Source organism: Pygocentrus nattereri, chromosome 1 (genome assembly GCF_015220715.1).
Source record: "Pygocentrus nattereri isolate fPygNat1 chromosome 1, fPygNat1.pri, whole genome shotgun sequence".
NCBI classification, from domain to species: Eukaryota; Metazoa; Chordata; class Actinopteri; order Characiformes; family Serrasalmidae; genus Pygocentrus; species Pygocentrus nattereri.
In genome coordinates, this window is record NC_051211.1 from 7,927,059 (window position 1) to 7,950,309 (window position 23,251).

Below are 23,251 nucleotides of genomic sequence, written 5' to 3' on the forward strand. Positions count from 1 at the left end.
CTCTTTTCTGAAGATCTATGAAGAAAAGCACATGGTGAGTCCACTGTGTCTTTTCAGTTATCAGACATTTTCTCATTTAGCTCATTTCATGTGAAGCTTTTATCTGAAGTCACTGGTATGACCTGCTTTATTATGAGGTAAATGTGAAAAAATACAATACAAATGGATTAAATGACATGATTAAATAACTTTTGCACAGGCCACATTTTGTTTTATTTTTCCCTAATATATTCATTTTAGCAAACAAACAGGAATTTTGCATTAAAATGAAAATCATGCAGGAGTGTGTAGATGATGTTCTTAATTTCACTATAACACTCCAATAAATTGTCAACAAAATGTGTAGGGATGCACACTTTTGTATATATCTGGAAGGATTGGTCTTTATTAGTGTCTATGTGTAATGATTAATCTATAAGTATCTATCAGTAATGCTTGATCGATTAGCATTAGGGATCAGACTTTTGTAATATACAAATAATCATTAAAATTTAATATGAAATAGCAAATTAGCTTCTTTATAACAATATACATTCTCATTTCTAAGACATTTTGGTCAGATTTTCCTATCAGTCATATCTCACCAACCTTGGAATAACTGGCTATGCATGGAAGTGGTTCAAGTCCTATCTGAAGGATCGCTCTTATCAGGTAACATGGAGAGGGTTCACATCCTCTCCATGCAGGCTCTCCACTGGTGTCCCACAAGGCTCAGTTCTGGGTCCTCTTCTCTTTTCTCTTTACACTAGCTCTCTTGGTGATGTAATATCATCTCATGGCTTCTATTATCATTGCTATGCTGATGACACCCAACTAATGCTTTCTTTCTCACCCTCTGACACACAGGTTTCCAGTTGTATCTCGGCATGTCTGTTTGACATCTCTTCATGGATGGCAGCTCACCACTTGAAGCTCAATCCTAGCAAGACCGAGCTGCTATTCATCCCTGCAACTACAGGTTCTCATCATGATCTTGCCATGACATTCGACAACTCTCTGACTGTTCTGTCTGTAGAGGCTAGAAGTCTTGGTGTGATTCTGGATGGCCAGTTATCGTTCTCGACTCACATCGGGAACCTGACTCAGTCATGCAGATTTCTCCTGTACAACATCCGGAGGATCCAACCCTTTCTCACTCTAGAGGCCGCCCAGGTGCTAGTGTAGTCTCTGGTCATCTCAAGACTTGACTACTGCAACTCGCTTTTGGCTGGTCTTCCCATTCAGGCCATCAAGCCTCTGCAACTTATCCAGAAAGCGGTAGCATGGCTCGTGTTCAATCTCCCCAAGTTCAGCCACGTCACCCCACTGCTGCGCTCCTTTCAATGGCTTCCTGTAGCTTCACGCATCAGATTTAAAACCCTAATGTTTGCCTACAAAGACAAAAATGGACCAGCCCTTATCTACTTGATGGCAATGGTGAAATCTGGAAATGTACCATGAGCCCTTTGAACTCCGAGTACAGCTCGGCTTGACCCGCCATCCTTCAAGGCGCATGGAAGACAAGCATCGAGACTGTTCTCCGTACTGGCACCCAAGTGGTGGAACGAACTCCCACTGGCTGTCTGTACAGCAGAGTCTCTTGCTGTCTTCAAATGCAGACTAAAGACACATCTCTTTACACAGCACTTAAATGAGCACTGAATTAAGTATTGATTGTAACGTATTGTACTGCACTTGTGTATTGTGTTGTATTTTATTGTATTGTACAGTGTATTGTAGTTTATTTTATTGTAGTGTATTGTATTGTATTGTAGTGTATTGTATTGTATTGCACTGCTCCGTGTTAAACTCTATTCCTTTCCCACTGGGTATCAACAGTGACTTTTGTGTCTAGCAGTATCTGAGCTCAGGACCAGCTTTTGGAGAATGTGCTGTAGTGTATTGTTGCTTTATAGAACATTTTTGAAAAGGGTTCTATATAGTAGTACCTACAGCAAATCCTCCATCAGTCTGAAGAACCTTTTCACACTGATTTTTAAGTATGTACTTATGTAGATTTACAAGAGTAAAACTTTTAGCATCATTCAGTGAACGTATTACAATAGTTATGAGCTGGCTATCTCTAACACATAGTAACTGATTTTAAGTGAAAATGTCTGAGGTGAAATGCACCGTGATTAAGCTAGTAACCAAATAATTAATTTATCATTAGCATTTAATTTATCTTAAAGCCTTCAGATTGGCTGCCTTTACAGTGTAAAGACATCACTAGATATCTTTGTCTTTTTTTTTTTTTTTTGGAGAGTGGGGAATTACTATCCTTGTTTTTTGGGGAGGGGGTGGGGTTGCTGAAAAGATCATGACCGTTTAGTATAATTAGTAATGACCTAACAGCTTCTATTAGTAATAATTGATCCCTCAGTATCTCTCAGTTAACTCACACACCTACAGCACATAAACGGTGAATTTGCCACCATTTCCTGTGTGCAATAAAATGAATACTCAATGTGAAATAGGTATAAAATATCTCTACGGTGTATTTGCTTTTGTATTTATAATGTTTATATTGTTAATTCATCGCCATTCCCATGTGTAATGTAATCAATACTCCATGTGCAATTCGGGTGAAATATCCATACAGTGCAAATGTGTTTTGCCTTTTTATTTATAAATGTTTATATTGTTGATTTTTGTGAATAGAATTTATGTGATAAACTCTTTTATCTTTAGTATTATACATACTGGGCAGTGCGGTGGGTAGCACTGTTGCCTCACAGCAAGAAGGACCTGGGTTTGATTCCCTGGCCGGGTGACCAGGGCCGTTTCTGTGTGGAGTTTGCATGTTCTCCCTGTGTCTGTGTGGGTTTCCTCCCAAAGACTGCCCTGTGATGGACTGGTGACCTGTCCAGGGTGTATACTGCCCGATGTCAGCTGGGATAGGCTCCAGGTCCCCCTGTGACCCAGAAGGGGGTGTGTATGCATGTATTATACATGTTGTCTATATAGTAACATGTATCACTATGAATTTTGCCATTATGGGACGATTTAGCATTATCTGTCAGTAATGACTGACATATCAGTATCTATTAGTAGTACACTATCATTAATGGTTAATGGGTTCATGGTCTAGATATCTATTAATAATGATCTATTAGAATTCATAATACCAGTATCTAAAAGCAATGGCCCAGTAATGACTTGCTAGGAATGAACTACCATCATCAGTAAGGATTTATCAATATCAGATCTTTCAGCAGCAGATTACGTACTATTACTAGTAAGCTATCAGTTGGAGATCTATCAGTAACCAATCCATCAACAATAATTCGCAACCTAGTAATAGACAAATATTTTCCACTTATCAGATTTAAAAACACAACCAAAATATGAATGTAGAATAAATATAAGGGTAATGTAAGAATAATATGCAACATGAAACAAGCACTAAAATAACAGAGATGATGGACAACTAGCTGGCCTGTTTCTAACGGTGTGGTTATCGACTATTCACTGCAAACCATAAACTGGGTTTATGGAGAAGGTTTATGGAAAATGGTCTTGGAAATTAATAGAGACGAAAAAAACTACACAGCATCTCACAGTAGTTTAAGATACATAGATTAGGATGCCCGGAAATAATGTTACCCATACACTGAACTACCACGTGACCTCCTAAAGACTTTTACTGAGGAATGACCGAAAAAGTGCTTTGGCTCCGATAGTTTATCTCACTTACGAATGGCCTTAAAGGGACAAAGGATCGTGGTGCAGGTTTTGGTTGTCCGACTAACCAATAGCTCATAAAAGCACACTCTGCCATGTGTGTAATCACTTGTGGTAATATGGCTCTGAAAATATTTGCAGCATTGCAGATTTTTTATGAAAACGATACTATGCAGCTGTGTTAATTTACAGGAAATAAAAAACACAAGGATTGATTCCACAGAGAAAAAGGTTTTAATCTCTGAAGAAAAAAAAACATCTTTGCAATTCAGCTGCCTCAACAAGGTGCAGGCAAGAATCACACTTCAAAAACTTTTCTTACAAAATAAAAATAAAATAAAAAGCAGGCTTTTTTTCTTCTTCAATACATTTCTGTCATAAGAAACAACTGCAAAACTGTACAAACAAGCTTTTTACAAAAGCATTTGAGACTTCCACTGTAGAATGTTCTTTCACATTTCTTTCTTTTTTTGTTTACACATTTACCATGGAGGTCTGCTACATTGTGACCATCAACATTAAGGCATAAAAATACAAGAAAATGTCGTTTTTTAAGACATTTTAAGGGACGAAGGAGATGAAGAGGGAAGTCCAACTTTAGCCCTCTGTACAGATTTTAGAGTTCCTGTTGTGGAAAGCAGAAGGAGAGAAAGTGAGAGGTTTGAGGAAGAGTCTGCTGTGCCTGGTTGCTTAAAAACCCATTCTGATCCTTTGATTATCCCTTAAGGAAATCATTCACTTATTTCATTTCCTCTCAAAACTGCCATTAAATACAAGCTGCTCATTTGTCAGGTGATGTTCCTGAGATTAGATGTAAGATAATCCACATGTGTAAGGAAGGAGAAAGTCAAATGAAAATAAGTGAAAAAACAGAAGTTTCCAAAAGTGATAAAAAAAAAGGTTGAGTTTAGAAAATGCAGCCAACTTCTAAGACTGAACTTTTGTGGGTGTCGAAAGGAATCCCAGCAGATTTCTTTAAAAAAAACTGCCTCCTGAAAAGAATAAAAGCTGTAAAGATAAGTCTGGACAAACTAACTACTTAAAACATTTGGCCTTATATTTAATTATTGAGACTTCTGTGTAATTTGACTATATTTTTATGCATTCCTTCATTTCCTGACACTGAAAGATGACAATATTTTATATGAAAAGACAAAAAAAATCACTTAATGGCTGTTTTGACTGGAAATTAAATAAATGCAGGGTAAATTTTGAACAGAACTGTAAGCATATTACATAAAGCAAATTGTTTGTAATTGTTTACTTCTCTTAAAGCTCTCAAGTACTTTACTGCAGTTTACATGCCCAACATTTGCTCGGGAGATGGTCAGCTTGCAAGCTAACAGTTTTAATGCTGATATTCTTTCTACAGTGCTCTGTCACTTTGTGAATGGTACACAACACAGCAACTACCCAAACAATTCCAGTTCCAGAAAAATCATAGTGCAATTAAAACTTGCATTATCTGCAGTGCATGTTTGTTGAGCCAACAACTTTCATTAAATCACAAAACACATCAACTTGTCTCCATTCAAATGATGTAAAGGGTTTTCTATGTGTAAACACTATGGGATACTGCATTCAGAGTGGTGTAGTGTGAAAAGTGCCATTTCGGAGAAAGTTACCAAGCCAGAATAGTTCACATTGGTGGTGATAGGAACTGGACGTCGTTAGAGTTTAATGCCTATAAAAGCTGCATCACAGAAAACTACTACACAAAATGTTTACAAATATGTTAATTGGTTCTCTGAGACTGGCTGTGATAAGGTTTTGGCCTAAAATATTTTTTAATACATGCATGGTGAGCTACATGCAGGGTGTTGTGAGGCCACTATTTTATTACTACATATAAAAACACTGAAGACATTGAGACTCCTGGTTCCTATCACCACCACTGTAAAGAAATCAGCCTGTAAGTTTCTCTACAATAACCATTTCACATCAAACTGTTCTGAACGACTGCTTACTCTGTAAACTAAGGCACAGGAATACACTTAAGGAGGGCTTTCTAAGAAATACGGGTGACTGACATGAACAATATACCAGTATTGTGATTATATTGCTACATACAGCAATTGTGATATGCTTAAAAGTTTTTAAAATGTACTGGTATCAGTCATAAACACGGTTGAAGATTGGCCTGGATTAGTGTGACCAAATCAATTCTCATTAAATTATACACCCACAGAAACATTCATCTGGCTACTCTGCATATTGCAACCTTCTGTGATTTAAGTAATACAAACAGAAACATCACAATAACAATTAACAAGCAATATACTGTGCAGCCCTATCATTGGAAAAACTTAAGGAAATAATTTAAGAAAATACCGAACTTTAAGGGTTTTTATGCAACCAGACACTGATTTATAACCTAAGCAGTCCACATGGAGAGACAGGGACAAAGACAGGCTGTTTTTGTCTGGGTTCCTCCAGACGAGGCTGTTTGTGTGGTTTTCTGAAAAGTAAAGTCAGTGTTTCTCTCAGTTTGTGTCTATGTGGCAGGGGTTGGTCCCTCGCTCTTGTGCGTCCTGGTACAGCCGAAGGAAGTCTCTGTATCTTGGGGCACAGCTCAGCCACGCCTCCCCGAAACGCACTGTCCCAATAAAGAGGAACTCGCCCTCGCCGGGCTTCACCCCACACTCGCGAGGCATCTTCACCCGGCCCGTGAAACGCTTGGCCCGTCCGCCTCCCGACACAAACACCTGACTCTTCTGTCTGTACAGACGAGTCAGTGTCACGGCGACTGATGTCTGCTCTTCCTCCTGTTCCACCCCCAGAATACTGCCACGGCCCACTGCAGACAGAGAGAGTATGTCAGTGTTGGAAGACAAAACCTATATTACATTGTTTTCAATGTCATAGTGACAGTGTGAAACCATGGTAAACAAAACTCATATCCAGAGATGTTCACAAGTTACTTCATGTGAGTCTGAGTCATGTTTCAAGTCTCTGGAGTGCAAATGCGAGTTGAGTCTTGAGTCTTCAGTCTTTAGTTGAAAATTTGGTTTAATCTCATTATTAGCTGTAGGCACTGCACTGTTCAAAAGTACAGCCCTACTAAAAACAACCTCTAATAACAAGCCTTTAACAGCTGGTTAGCCAGTATAGCAAACACAGTTCATATAGCAAATATGCTAGCTAACTAGTGTAATAGCTAATCCTTAAGTCTCAAATCCAAGTCAGTGAGGGTGATTCCAAGTTGAGTTACGAGTCAGTTAAAGGCAAGTGTGAGTGGAGTCAAGAGTCAGTAAAGTGTGAATCCGAGACGAATTACGACTTAGTTAAGGGCCAGTCCACGTCAAGTCAGACAAAATGCGACCTGAGTGTGACTCGATCCGAGTCACTGACTTGAGTCTCTGTCTCTGCTGATAGCTATAAGTAATACAGGCAAAATTGATACCTTTCATTTTCAAAATGTCTTTAATAAAAGAGCATATTTTCTTTGTTACTTTGCAACAACTTCACATAGTAAACAGAAAGCACTTTAGATCTTGCAATCTTTCGTAGTGATCTTTGTTTGAAATAACTAAACCAAACCTCACCCATTTTATCCCCTTGTGGTGATGTCTGAATGATTGAGTGAACACAAAAAACCACTTGTTGACTGAATATTACTTGCATTTATTCTAACATTAATATTTAGTTTGGGTTAAATAAATGCTTACTGCTCAGTTAATTACCATTTTAATTCTAGTTTTGTCAGGAGGCTCAAAAGTTTGCAGAGTTGCATGCGATAGCAGAAAGCGTTGCTTACCAAAGTCACTGGTACAGACAGCCAGAAGCAGTTCAGCATCAGTGCAGGGTTGGCAGGATGCTGCAGGGAACAAGCACATAGATATACTGAGTCAAATCAAAAACACAAGTCTGAGAAACATTTAAGCACCAGAACACAGGAGGGCTGAGCTGTTAAACACGATAACCAATGACCTTGAGCGTTCTATTGCTTTCGTTCAACTGTTTTGCAGAAGTAAAGAACAAAAAGAAGCACAAAACAATGTTTCAATTATATTGTTTTCATCATTGAATGTTACCACAAGTGGTGTGTTATGACCATCATTGTTACTTAGTAACCATCAGTCAGTGGAATGATGCAGGTTATCTCTTGTCACATATAATAACTCCACAGTCTTTTCAACCAACAAGACAGTGTGGTCAAACTAACTATTGTATAAAAACCACTAATCATTCCTGGATCTACAATCCAGATCAGGGATTATTCTTCCAGTGCTTGTAACAATGGCCTTAATCACAAACCTGAGCTGCCTGCAGGATTTTTCATTGTGCAATGTGCAGAAAGTGCTGGCTTTTATGGAGCTTGTTTGTTTAATTTGTGCATGAGATCACACTGGCTGTGAGGCCATTGCTGCCCACAGTTTCATTACTTAACAAAGACCTGCTGCTAAATCACAAATACACTGAGCTCTGTGCCGCAGGCACAAGCCACACATACGCACGAACACACAAAAGCGTGCAAACACACATGCACGCACACGCACGCACGCACGCACGCACGCACGCATACATATATAGTACTGTGCAACAGTCAGAAACTTTCATTTATTTAATTTCCAGTACAAATAGCTATTAGGTTCTTCATTTTTCAGAAGATATTTGTGAGGAGATGAGATATTGGATAACCCAACTGAAAGGCCAAAGGAAAATATGTGGAAAAAAGGAGTTTCTGAACCTGGAGTTCAAAATTTTATTAAAAAATATAACGAAAATAGGAACCCTAACAACTTGCAATGGCTGGTAGACCACCAAAACTGTCACCATCAGATAAACATCGCTTTCATCTTGGAGAGAGAGAGAGGACAAAAATCAACCTCCACTGTTGCTTCAGATCTAAAAAATCCACAGGTGTTTCTGTCCATCCTTCCACTGTGAGAAGACAACTCACCACTGTGAGTCTGAATGTGGACATGTAGCTGTGAAGAAGCTCTCACTGAGATAAGAAAACAAAGAAGCTACTGGTGTTCTCAGGACAACTGACTGGCCACCAGCATCCAGACCTCAACATCACTGAATATATTTGGCAGCACTTGGATTGCGAAAAGCAGAAAATGCAACCAACTTCTAAGACTGAACTTCCCTGCAGAATTCTTTGAAAAACTGAAAGCAAATCTCCTGAAAAGAGTGGAAATTTCCTTAAATATATCCCAGTGTTGAAAAAGACATGTTTACTCAATGGATGTTTTGACTGGAAATAAATACTGCAGATGGTTATTTATTGACTCTACACTATTGACTGTCCTTGCCTTCATGGTTTTCTGATTTCCAGGCACACCGAGCTATTCAGCTACATGTGGTTAAAACTCCTCATTAAAACACAAAAGCAACAGGCCCAGGGGGGTGGGACCACCTTAAAAAGGGAGCTGCCACTAAACACACACATACACAGAGCCTGCACACTCCACAGCAAATGAGAACCAGCTGATTCCATCAGAAAACAATGCAGCACTATGACCAGCAGCACTAGTGAAAACTTTAAGAGGATCGTGCACCAGTACCCTGCAAGACGCTTAAAGCACTGTTTGTAAGCTAAAATCCATGTGATTCCAAGAAAGCAATAATTGCAACTGAAACTGCAGTTTATTTGTCTTCTTGAATTAAAGCAGTGCCCAAAGCCACAGCTCCTGAAACACTGTGACACTGTGTGTGTTGGCAACTCTCACTGGGGGGAGTATTATGGAAGTGTTGAGCTGGCACAGGGCGCACGTAGCCTCATCGCATGTCTTGCTTTTTTAATGCTGCTGCCAGGTCAAACCCTGTCTTTTACGTTGTATGAACATTTGGTGATAAATCGACCAACAGAAATGGCCAAAAAGCCTTAAATAATTATATGTGTATAATTCTACGTACATACATGCATCAAAATAATTTTTTTTGTACCACGTAGGGATGAATCATAATTTTCAAATATTCAACCAGTCAGAAAAGTTTAAAACAAGTTGTGACACTGGACTTTTGGTCAGCAAATCAGCTTCTACATTTACGGCATTTGGCTGACGCTCTTATCCAGAGCGACTTATAATTTGATCTTTTTTTTTTTTTTTTTTTTACACAGGTAGGCCAAGGTGGTGGTAGGAGTCTTGCCCAAGGACTCTTATTGTTGTAGTGTAGGGTGTTTACCCAGGTGGAGATTGAACCCCAGTCTACAGTGTAGAAGGCAGAGGTGTTAACCACTACACTATCCCAACCATACCGCTTCTAACGCTGGTATGTTCAAGAACTATACATGGCTGAACTCTCTGGAGCCTGAAGAAGCTGGGTCTTGTTTTTGTCAGAGTTTCTTATCTGTTTAGTCGGAAGAAATAAGCATATAAAAACTACAAGCCACCACTTTAGCCACCCATTAGCAAGCTAACTCATTAACCTAACTTGCAAGTTCGTTGCCAGCTACCTGACATTAGCTCTGCTAGGTACTGTACTGTCTAGCTCAGGAGAAATACAAACTAACAGCCCTTATCTGAGTGAATCAATGAGCAGCATCTGCAGATCTTTTAAGGGATTTGTTCTGTTTTGTGAGCTGAAATTGAGAGGCGCACAATGTTGTACAACTCTGGAAAAGGGTGCGCTTTGGAGGCTAGCTAACGTTAGCTACCTGCACACAGAAGCACTAAGAAGGCTTGTTTGGGTTTAAATAATCAACTGAATCATTATAGTAAATGATTTTTGCATCATTTTCCACCGTTTTGCTTAGTTTTATGAGCTGAAGTGGAAAAACCGATTGGTGTTCTCAACATGGCTCAGGGAGGAGCTGAAAGCATGGATAGCATCTGACGACAGTGACTGGTTAAGAGAAATGTTGTTTCAGCAAAAACAAAGGGACATTTTGTTCCTCTTGTATGCAGGTCTATTACAAAATTCAACGCAGTTCAAGATGTGTGGTGTAGGGAAAAACCTCAACCTCCGACATTCAGGTGCCTGAGTGGACAGATTTACGTACTGCCGTTTGCTTTAGTGTGGACCGGGGTGCGGTCAGGACATGGCAGGGCTGAGGACTGCTCTGTCAGCAAAAGCAATGGCAGGCTGTGGTCAGAAAGCTCTCAGATCTTCCACACATGGCCAAAACATTTAGCCGTCTGTTAGTGCAGGTGGGCAAGAGCCTTACAAACAACACCGGGGTGGTGGTGGTAGAGGGGTATTAACAAGTACGGCATAAAGAGTTTATGAGGGCAGAAGTGCAGGGTTTAGAAAAGGAAGAGAGGGCAATATTTTTTGCAGTTTACCCCCTTTTTCATCTCATTGACTTGAATAGCTGCTTCCAGCAGAGCCATAGCAAGGAAAGTGATTCAAAATAGCTGCCTATCTTCACATAGCTTCAAGAGCATGACCCTTTTAGCATGTGGGTTATTTTGGGGAAAGTCTTGTCTGGGCTGGAGGATGGCTAAGTGTGTACAGCAAGCCAAAGGTCAGCTGCTGTTGCAACCCAAGGCACAGCGCACCACTGACAGGGTCAGAGGCCATCCAGGCTTGCGCTTAGCAACAGCTGCTGACAGCCCAGGTTTCAGGGTCTGTAACCTCTCAGCTGACTGTGTAGGGCTGGGTGATTTTATCATAATACAGTTTTATCATAATAAATTTTGCCATTTCATTTCACTTAATAACTATTAATAATCATCGTATGCATTTCTTAATGCTCAAATTTTGATTTAGTACTGCCTTGTCCACATTTTAACTCTGTTATAAGATGTTTTTCTCACTCATGACCTTCAACACTGGAAATAGCTAGCCAGCACTCATAACCCTCCTAACAGCTCTAATAGTTTGTGCTGTTGCAAGTGAACGGCTAGACTTCTTCTCCCTTGAGAAAATTACAGAAACATTGCTTGCTTGTGCAGCATTTGACACAATAGACTATAATAGACTTACTAGACTAGACTTACTAGACAAGACTAGAAAACCTTGTAGGGGTAACAGGAACAGCTCTTTCATGGTTCAGGTCCTACTTCACTGATCGCTATCAGTTTGTTAATATAAATGGTGAATCATCTGTCCTCGCAAAAAGTATAGTTTTCCACAAGGCTCTGTTTTAGGATCTATATCATTCACAATATATATGCTACCACTGGGCACCATTATTAGTAGACACGGCATAAATTTCCACTGCTATGCCGATGACAAAATTAAACTTAGCAAGACTGAGGACTGTATAAAAAACATAAAAGACTGGACATCAAGTAACTCTCTCCTACTTAATATAGAGGTATTACTTGATAATACTTGATAAAACAGAGTTAATGCTTCTTGGTCCAAAAGCAGCTAGAAACAAACTGTCTAACTTAACATTTAAACTGAATAATTTCTCAGTTACATCAAGCTCATCTGTAAAAAATCTGGGCGTTGTGACAGACCCTGATCTGTACTTTGACGCACACATAACTAATATTGCTAAATTAAGAAATGCATTATCTCTACAGGATGCAGAAAAGTTAGGCCATGCATTTATTACTTCAAGGCTGGATCACTGTAATGCCCTGCTGTCTGGATGTCCCACGCTGCAGCCAGAGTCCTCACAAGAACCAGAAAGTTTGACCATATCAGTCCAGTTTTATCAGGCCTGCACTGGTTACCAGTTAAATTTCGCATTGATTATAAAATTCTATTACTGACCTATAAAGCTCTAAACGGACTCGCCCCTCAGTACCTGAGTGAACTTCTCTCCTACTATGAACCATCACGCCTGCTTAGATCACAAGGTGCTGGCTCACTACTGGTACCTAGAATTTATAAAGATACATCAGGGGAAGAGCTTTCTCATACAAAGCCCCCCAGCTCTGGAATAATCTTCCTGTTAATGTTCGGGACTCAGACAGGGCCTCAGTTTTTAAGTCTAGGCTAAAAACGTACTTGTATAGTTGAGCCTTTGGTGATTAGTCTTCCCTGTCGGATCTAGACTTGCCGGAGTCTCTGCTGCTCTATTAATACTGTAATCTGTGATCAGTCAGTCATTACAGAACTAACTCTGTGTGTGTTTTTTTCTTTGATGAGTTGAATAGCTGCCCATCCTGTGCGTCTGATGCTGTTGCCTCTTCTGCATTGATCGGGTGCCGCTGCTCACCAGCCTTCTGGACTGGCTTGACCACCATTGAGCTTCATGCTGTACAACGCTGTGCAATCCTCACCCTCAGATGCTGCAGTCGCTACATAATCATAAACTAATCAAATTAACCGCTGCCCCACCTGTTTTTCCCACTTTGTACTGTAATACTTTATACTAATAATGCTTGCTATCCAGTATCAACCAGAGGAGGGTGGGTTCCCCTTCTGAGTCTTGGTTCCTCTCAAGGTTTCTTCCTCTTAGGGAGTTTTTCCTTGCCACCGTCGCCACTGGCTTGCACATGGTGGCTTGGACCCGGATTTTCTTTTTTTTTTCCTTTCTGTAATGCTGATTGTTCAGAAAGCTGCTTTGTGACAACACCTGTTGTAAAAATAATATATAAATAAAGTTTGCTTGCTTACTTGTGTACAAATCAAGCAGCTGTTCAAGCCCTTGCTACTAATACCGAATTGAATAAAAGAACAGCACATTTAATTGTGCTGAAAATACTTCAAATGTGTTGGAAAAAAAGTTAGATTTATTAGAATTATCATTAGTGCTTTATCGCCCAGGCCCACTGTCCAGATTTTGATCTGGAGCGTTCCTGACTGTGGCGTCCGTCATTGTGACGTTTGCCCCCAAAGCCTTTCTTGTTGTGCCGTCTGTCGCCGTGGCATTTGTCACCATGGCGTTTGTCTCTGATCGCTAGCTCAGAATCTGGACAGCAGAAGTCTTTCCCTCTCTGAGTTCTGCTGTGGCTCTGATGTCGGAAAGTTGAAAAGGAACCGCAGGAATGGGCTGGCATCTGAGTCAGCAGCCCTGGCCGGCCCACAAAAACGCTGCACAGCCGTCAGCTCAACCACTTCACACACGGCCAGGGGCTGCAGGAATGGGGGGACAGGATCCCTTCAACATCTGGACCCCGCAGCATTCCTTGCTAATGGAGGAAAGCTTCATAAGCTCTGTTCTGGTTGCCATCCCCACCACTTCAGAAAAGAGGAGAAGAGAGGGGAAAAGTGGAGCTGAGAGGAAGAGAGAGTTGGCGAAAAAGATGAAGATAAAATGTCTTCCCAACATCTGGTGTCAGACACATTCCATGGTGATGGAGAGCAGCGTGGTCCCAGCTCAGCAGGTTAGCTCTCGTGAGCTGAAGAAAGACAACAACTCGACTGCAGAAAGAAAAACAGGTCACCTTACAGACCTGAGGGATACACTGCACGCCTGGATTCCTGGGTCAGCAAGCTTAAGTTGACGCCAAGTAGAGCTTTGCAGTTCTGCCTAAGATCATAACACTTTTTCATTTTGAGCAATATGCTATTGCTTAATACTGGAGATGCAATCAGTAACTGCGATTCATGACTGGTACAAATAAAATACACAACTAAACAGCGCACCAGTCAAGTATTTCCACATAGAAATCATAGATTAGGAACCAGTGGATATACAATATATGTCCCGAAAGTATCTAGACACCACTTCCAATGAATGATTTCAGCTACTTTAAGGTGCAACCCTTGCTGACACAGGCGTTTAACTGCGCACACACACAGCTTGTATAATCTTCTTAGAAAAGCAATGACCAATAGAGTGGGATGCTCTGGAGAAGTCAGACATGAGCTGGAGGTGCCCAACGCCAAGTGTTGGCTAGAGAGGCATGAAGCCCCCAGGCATTGGGCTATGGGGCAGTAAAACTGTGTTCTCTTGGGTGATGGAGCTCCATCTAAAACCTTTGAGATGCTTTGCAGTGGAATTTGTGATCCAGAACTAATTATCCAGTGCTAAATGCAATCAAATCCTCCCAGCAATGTTTCAACATATATTGTAAAGCCTTTCCTGAAGAGTACAGGCATATTCAGCAAAGGGGAGACGAACCCCCTATTAACACCCTTGCAGAAATGCTGGATGAGCAGGTGTTTACAGTCTAGTATAGTACAGTAGGACAAGCCATGTGCAGGGAAATGAAACACTTGTCAATACCAAACTTTCCATTTTGCTTAATTGTGGCCTCAGTTCTAAGCCTTGGGTGAAATTTGCAAAATTTTCCCTCTACCCCAAATTCTGTCGCTCAGCCAAGGCATTTTTGGCCTTTGAGTGCAGCTAAAAAGCAATGGAAGCTTACAGCCTATCAGTCAGCATTGTGTAAACGGCATGTCTAAATCATTAGGCACTCGCCTCAAATTGTGTCAAATTGTTGTGTAATCTCAAACAGACTTGCTTATGTGGTTTTGGACACTGTATGACATTTATTGATAATAAAGGAAAATATTATTGACAACACTGAGTTCTCTTTCTAGCCCCAACAGTACATACTGGTGTAGCTGTATCTCTTCACTGTCCAAAGAAAAACAAGTATCTCCAAATTAAACTTTGAATGAAAGTATGTAGAGAGGCTTTATTCCAAGTGATCTTGCAGCATTTCGAGTGGTCCATTAATCACGACATTTTGACACAGTACAAAGGGCAGCTGCTGCGTTCAAATGATGTAGAAAAATAAACACGGACAAAAATGGAGATAAATGTTTTTTTTTTTTTGGACAGCGACGATATCTCCAGTCCAACTGCTGGACGCCAAACATGCGGCTAATAGAGTGCAACCTGAATCTCGCTGAATCCTTCTACATCCTGAGACAAACTGGCCTCAGCAAACCACAGCCAAAACTTCCAGCCTCAAAATACCATTCCACGATCCACCCGTACCCACACAATTAATGACCGCTGTTTATCAATCCTAGTTTGACATGTTAACTCCGAGGACGTGCAGAGAGAAACACGTACTAAAGAGAGACATTTTTGTTTTGTTTAGTGTAAAAAAACAAAGCCACCTTGTATTATCGCTGCTTGAAGCCATGTGATTTTGGCAGGTGTGCAGTAGGAAAATAAGTCCCCTGTTTTGAAAGTGAGGTGGGCTCCCCACCCAGCGCACATCACTAGTATCAGCAAGCGGCTGCCCACAGCGGCGCAGCGGGACTCTGACGTTCACTGGATCACAAGGAAAACAAACTATATGCCGTTTCAATATCTAACAGCAAACACGATTCATATTACAGTGGCTGTGCTGTTAAAGGAATATAGTCAGGAAGAATTAGGACTGGGATGAAGTCATTTTGAAAAATCAATAAATCAGCACAAAATTATCTTCCTGATAATTTCCCATTATATAAATCAAAGGGTATTTAGCAGTTAAATCTCGGTTGCCGCTCAGTGGATCCATTACTTCTTCCTGCATTGTCAGCACATTGAACGTGATGTGAAGGTTTCAGTGCGTACATTAACAAAACTGTGAATTTTATTCACATGAAACTGATTAGCACATCTGTGTCATGCAAATTCAAAGCACCGTTATTTTTAGTATATTTTTGTTCATTTTTATGTATAACAGAATGTCATACAGTGTCTAAACCCACATAAGCAAGTCTATTGTCATGACTCAGTTGGCTACTAGCGACCTTGAAGTGTGAATTTCCAGAAATGATTTTGAGGAAAGTGACCATTTAGTTATACTAATTGAAAGAGTATGAGCTTCCACTTCAAAACTAAAGATGATATTAAACATGACTTTAAGTGTAAGTGGAAAGTTGTGTGGATTTGATCTCTCCCCAAAAACACTCATTTAAACCATGTGGATCCAGAGATAGTTTCTGAGGTAAAGATATTAGTTACTAAATGAGAAAATGTACATTTTCCATTCACTCATTCAAAACAAACTAACGCTTAGCAGAGGCCACATTATTAACCCTTTACCCTGAAACCACATCAGAACGACTAAAGAGGAACACATGAAGAGAATATAAACTTAAAAATCCAGAGGAGAGATAAAACAAAACAACTGTCCATCGTACCAGACAGTGAACTGGGGTCCACTCCAGGCCTGTGGCTGACCAGTTCATACTGGAAGGCTGTGATTTTTCGACTGATGTCTCTCTGGGGCAGGGCTTCGATGAAGAGCGCCCCCTCCTGGATACTGAAGCAGTGCACCTTCCCCTCAGCCTGCTCACGCTCGCGGAGCAGCAGCCGCAGCTTACCCAGTCGGTCCAGGTAGATGTGGGTTCCACTGGACTCGTGGGACGGCTTGATGCAGACAGAGAGCAGGCCGGCGGCTGGGGAGGCTGTGTTGGGTCGCAGGTTGACGATGATGGCCCCAGTTGGGTACAGCCACTCCAGGGAGCCCTGTGAGCACCGGAGATACACCTGCTCCACGTCCCGTGTATGTCCTTCATGGGTCAGCCCACTGCAGGATAAACAAGAGGGGTAGGAACATTAAAGCAGACGTAGAGGAACATTTTTAATTCAGATGTGCTTTAACTCTGAGAGGTCGCAGTTATCACCACAATAACAAAACCATGGCGTAATTTGATATTATTTCTCAGTCATAGGTCATGAAATCCAGTGAAGAACATCTGTGGAAAGTGCAGATTCTAAACCTTCAATCCATTTGAATTTAATGAAAAGTTATCATATCTATAAGTCCTGTTATACAGAAACAAAAACATCCTTTATATTTTTCCCTTGTTTCTTGTGACATTGAAACAAATAGAAAAAAGTAGATACTTAAACCTGTCAATAGCACATAGATCAAATGTAAATGTAATTCATTATGCAATTAAGAGTAATTTACCTTGTAAAAATGACATTTCTAGGATTTGGATCACGTGACTTTCATACACAATGAAAAGAAAGCAACTCCTATTTGATTTTTTTTTATAAGACGTTTCTTTGGCGAGCTGTTATCCACACAAATGAAGTCCACTGAATCACGGTGGTTGGAAATACTGTCAGTTTCAGTTTTTAATAAAGACTAAGCATCAAAAGAAACTTCAGCACTTTAAGCTAATGACTGAGAAGGGTTTGTGCCTGAACTGCCTCCAAGCCGAACCTCATGCCAGAGGATTGTCTCGGGGCTGAAAGAATGCAGTTAATATCCTCATATCTGCTCACACAAGGTGTTACAGCCATTCACATAACCTGCTGCATGACCGGTCACGTGAAGACCACAGCTTAAACGATCTTTACACACATGCTCCAAGTAGACTAGGAATGGCACAGTATACAGATTTCCGGCCCCAAAGCTGTCAAACAAGACACACTTATTACAGGCCACTATTTGTATTTGTCTTATTTGTTACTTATGATTTGTAGGTTTTACTTGTAATAATTGTATTTAATACAATATCAATAATTCAATGACATTATTTTCACCATTCATCAATGCAGTGTTTACATGAACTTGAACTAGGGTTGAACAATTTGGGGGGAATATCAACTTCCAGCTTTTCTGAACACTACTGCAACTGCAATTTATATGCTATTATTTTCTACTTCAGGCCTGTTTTACACCAAGGCCAGCACATCCATTCATCTTTTGTTATGAACTTGAATTCTTTTGTACTGAGCCTTTTATATTCCTTTATAAAAGCAAAAAAAAACATTTACAGTTTAAGTAAATTCTCCCCAGCACTTCTTTTGTTTACTATTCAGATAATGACTATGTACACCTGTTATAGTAGCGTAAGCTTTGTAGCACGACAGCAAACTCTAATGACTGCAGTAGAACAATAGAGTTAACTGTACATGGTTTTCAGATTTATTAAAATGTGAAACGCCATTGGACTTCATACTGTGTTATACACCATATGTCCACTATATGTCCTACTCATGCAAGGTTTCCTCTGAAAACAACAGTATTAGTAGGGAGTTTGTTCCTCCTTTGATTCAGTAACAGGCTCTCCTCTTCTGAAAAGGCTTTACACTAGATGGTGGAACAATGCTGTGAGGATATGATCACAAGAAAGGTATTGAACAGAGCTTCGTCACACCAAAGAACAGTTACACTGCTCCGCAGCCCAATGCTGGGGGGCTTTGTACCCCTCTAGCCAATGTGCGGTTGAGGCCCATTTTACTGGCGTTGCTTTTCTATTGAGATTTTACAAACTGTACGCACATTAAACGTGCTGAATTCACCAATTAGAAGGCTGTCTTGAAACTTTTGGCCATATAGTGTATCACGAAACCCAGTGACCGTTCCATCCCGAGCACACAGACACACTCTCATCCACACTTTCTCTTTGTCACAACCGTTCCCTCCAACGCTTTGGCAAGGCCGACCACTGGCGTGCTGCCTTGGGTAGGATTTTTGAAACTGAAGTCAATGAATCCCGGGGACGCACAAGCCTCGGCACAGACGAGCGCTGAAACAGTAGCCGAGGCCAGAGCATGCAAGTGCAAATGCAGGTCACGCACCCAACCTCCCCCAGCTTTCAGCTCCTCAAAGAGCCTGGAAGCTCCCCGTCCGGCACAAAGAGCCCCTCTCCACCGCCCCGGCCGCCATCCTCCACAGGGCTGCGGCCTGAGCCCAGCGGCTCACTTCCAGCTCCGCACAGAAAAAAGAGCCATCTGCCTCTAGGGATACTGGGTATAAAACCCAATGATTATACAGTTTCAGATTTTTATCGTTCTGATAAACACATACAATTGCTGCCTTTTTAAAAAGTCGCAGTGAAAGGAAATAGTACATATTGCGTTTGGTTATAAGGAAAACTGAGAGGTTCAATAAAAGCTGGATCAATATGATAACTGTGGTGAAATTTTAATGGGCTTTTCAACCTGGGCAGTCGTGGGCTGGAGGTTAGGGAACCAGCCCTATGACTAGAAGGTTGCCGGTTCGATCCCCTCGGCTGATGGTCCGTGACTGAAGTGCCCTTGAGCAAGGCACCTAACCCCCAATTGCTCCCCTGGTGCCGTGGATAGGGCTGCCTACTGCTCCAGGCAAGTGTGCTCACTGTCCCCTAGTGTGCATGTGTGTGAGTGTTTCATGGCACGGATGGGTTAAACGCAGAGGTCTAATTTCACAGTGACAAATGGTTGTTAATTCTCAAACTTTTATTGCACACTAAAATAAATTCATGTGGAATTCCATAGATTTTTCTAAACGTCTGCGTAATTCAATGTCATTCAGAGTGGTTTGATGTGGAACTGAACATTGTTTGGAAACTTGCTTTCAGTGGTGGTGATAGGAACCAGGGGTCACAATGTAAAACGCAAATATAGCCACATTATTTTTAGATATTATCCCAAACCACCATTAATGATACTGGCGTCTTTTGAGTTTGAGTCTCTGTCATCAATGCAAAAAAATATAATTTAGGCCAAAATCTTGTGTCAAAAGTATCAGAACACAATGTCTCAAACATCAGGAGGCTTTTTCATAACCATTCAGTGTATTAGCTTTCTGTGTTACAGCTTTTAGAGACATCAAACTGAAACTTCAGACATCTTGTTCCTATCAACACCTCTGTGAACAACTTTGACTTGGTAAATACGTCTAGAATGGAGCATTTCACATCAAACCACCCTGAATTACTTTGTTTAGCCTATGTCTTACCAGCTGAATAATGCAGAAGTATTGCAGGAATTCCCCTTTAAGAATAACTCAGCTGGTCCGCACTGTAGTCCATGAAGTTACTGAATAAAAAGCTTTAGGAAATAACAAGCCTGGCATTTTAAGGGGCTAAACAGTAACCTTATACCTTAACAACAACATGATAATACTAAAAAAACAGGGGATGATGTGTATCTCCTAAGCTGGTAATAGCAGTGTTGATAGAGAGTAAAAACTCAGTTTACAGACAATGAATGTCATTTGCCTTATTTAGAATGTGTTGAAACAACAGTTCAAAATATATAAAAACTAAATAAATAATGAGGTTCCCTTCTGGGAATGTCCTGGGTAACATTTACACTGCTGTGTAAGTTTCCTCTGTCAGGATTGTAAGACATTTCTTTTAGCACAGAGAACCAGTACTATCTTAAAATGAATATAATCTGATAAGAAGATACGACTGTGGTGTTGAATTTTATCAAATACCCCCCAGCACCCCCGAAAACCGTTATAATTTCGATCACTGACGTCTAGATAAGAAAAACCGCCTATCATCCCATCCCTATCTGCCTTGTAGGCTCCAGTAATCCTGGATCACTGGATGCGGGCAAGCTGGAGACACCCAAACTCAGACGGCTCGGTTACCAAACGAGTCATGGTGACTAAAATGGACGTGAATAACATGGCGAGAGCTGCACATGTGCAGCACAGGCCCAAGAGAGCAACTCCTCTTTAATTAAGAGTCTGAAACACATCAGTGCTGTGTGCTGTAATGAGAGACCAGCTTTAGGCCTTGAGGCCTAATCAACACCAGATTACTGTCACAGACTAAAAAGTGCTCCATGTTCAATCTCACACTATTGGGCTTTTAATGTGGTGGCACTTGTGAGCAGAGCCACCTAGTTTATTGCTGTACTTCATTTTAATGGGGACAACTATTAGAAATGACAGAGGAAAGACAACAAACATGGTGCAGTAAAAAGCGACTTCAGTGGCCAGACGTAATTAACAAGCTATTTTTAAATTAGCACTATGAAGTAGCGTATAATGTAACCTATGTTTATTGGTTGATAAGTGTATTATAAAGTGTAGGCATCATTGTTTTACATTTAAATTTCTAGACCTATTACAGGTCATGTCATCCAACTGTCTCTCTTACGTTGATATATGATATATGACTACATTCATGTCTGCTGTGGTCACTACAAAACTCCTGAGATACTATTTAAAGACTGTTAGTGCTTGCCAGAAGTACTTACTTCAAGGAAGCAAGTGAACAAACTCTTGGAACAAAAATGAAGCATATAACAAATGAAGAGTACATAATAAATACATCATTTTTGTTTAAAAGAGAGAACTCTACTAACAATGTATTTTGGTGTGGTTCCCCCACAGAGAAAAAGTAGTAGAAGGCCTACAGTAAGAGTAAAAGTCACAATTCAGTAGAAATGTCAGAATAAGACTGGGTGAAATTAGTCATGCAGCTGGACAGTGAATGGGGGAAATCAGAGCTTAAAGATAGAAAACTGGGAGGATGATAGCAACAATCAAAATGCCCATTACGTCCAGTGCAACTCCTATTAAGAATAACATGCTAATACTAAAAGAGGCATGTGTGACACTGCTACTACTACTCATTCTTCTAATAAGAGTAATAATAACAATAATGACTGGCTACTAGGGATGGGCGATATGACATTCATGATTACTCTGATGCTTTTATGAGCACATATTGTCAGTAGTACTTAAAGAACACCGAACTACTGCAATTTCACTACTGGTTTGGTCTGTTATCTCATTTTCTAAGTGACCAATTTTGAAAAACAAAATATCACTATGCATAGCGTGTATCATAAAAATGTCTTTTAGTATCAGAATGGATACATTTGCCCACCTCCTGGCTTCTACACTGTTAAAAAAAGATGGTTCCTCGAGGGTTCTTTAGTCATGGGAATGGACCTATCTAGAACCATGAGTTCTACAAAGAATCATGTCATCTCTGCATGCTGAAATGGTTCTTCAGATTAATGGAGAATGTGTTGTATATGGTTCTAGACAGAAACTTTTTCAAAAATGGACCAGAAAGGGATCTTCTACATTCTTAAAAAAGATGCTTTTTCAAGGGTTCTTTAGTAAAGACAATGGTTCTGTATGGAACCACGAACATTCATAGTACAATCATCATGCTTAAATGGCTCTTTGCATGGTGAAAGGGTTCTTCAAACTGACGGAGAATGTGATGTATATGGTTCTTTACAGAACCTTTCTGAAAATGGGGTTCCGCTGTCACGATTTCAGGCTTGTAACAACAGAAGAACCCTTTTTTAGTGCTATTCAGAGCCATTTTCAGAAATGTCACATTCTCCATCAATCTGAAGAACCATTCCACCATGCAAAGAACTATTTAGGCATGAAAATGGCTCTATATAGAACTTATGGTTCTACGTTCCCTTTACTAAAGAACTCTTGGAGAGCCATCTGTTTTAAGAGCAATGATCAATATTAGAAATAGCAATAATAAAAAAATATTATTATTTCTACTGCAGTGGTAAAAATGATGACTGACCACTACTGTGACTACTAACACTACAGGTCACTGCGATTCTGTTCCTACAAGCACCACTATTAAGAGTTATGTTACTGACTGCTTGTAGAGAGAGACGAGGGCTCTACGCCAGTCGGTTCTAAGCAGGCAAACTTCAGCAGTATATCAAGTCAACCGGTCTGCCCCAAGAACCCACAGTAAGCACTGGTCAGAAACGAATAACCTCCTCATGATAAACAAACGAGCTCGTACCTGCCCCTCCAGCTGCACTGGTCGCTGGAGTACTGCGAGAGCGCGGAGCGGCACAGAGCGAGAGCCGCCAAGAGGCACGCCGAGAGCGGCCAGAGCATGGTGGCCTCCCCGCCCTTCTGCTTTCTTCTCCTGGGGCTTTTCTTTCACACAGCGAGAGGAAAATCCGGCGGCGAGAGTCCGGCTGAGCCCCTACATCGTGTTTCCACTCGTATGGGCTCACTTTCAGCAGGTCCAGCTGTACTTAATGTATTTAAAACAGCAGCGCTCGTCCTCCTCCGCCAACTCACTCCATAGCTGGAGATGTGTAACGTTACCGGACCGGTGAAGTTGTTTTCTCTCTCTGTCGCTCACTTCTTCAACTCTTCTTCAA

The 23,251-nt window shown here is 40.7% G+C and overlaps 1 protein-coding gene across 1 annotated transcript; it reads right to left on the bottom strand.

The window, feature by feature from the left end:
- Positions 1 to 3,874: 3,874 nt before the first annotated feature.
- metrnla (meteorin like, glial cell differentiation regulator a) lies at positions 3,875 to 23,251 on the bottom strand. The gene is made up of 4 exons (XM_017700547.2): positions 22,882 to 23,251; positions 16,549 to 16,937; positions 7,421 to 7,480; positions 3,875 to 6,460 (listed from the first exon to the last, which is right to left on the bottom strand). Exons 1-4 carry the CDS (start codon positions 22,977 to 22,979, stop codon positions 6,147 to 6,149), a joined length of 861 nt encoding a protein of 286 aa, XP_017556036.1. The 5' UTR covers positions 22,980 to 23,251; the 3' UTR covers positions 3,875 to 6,146.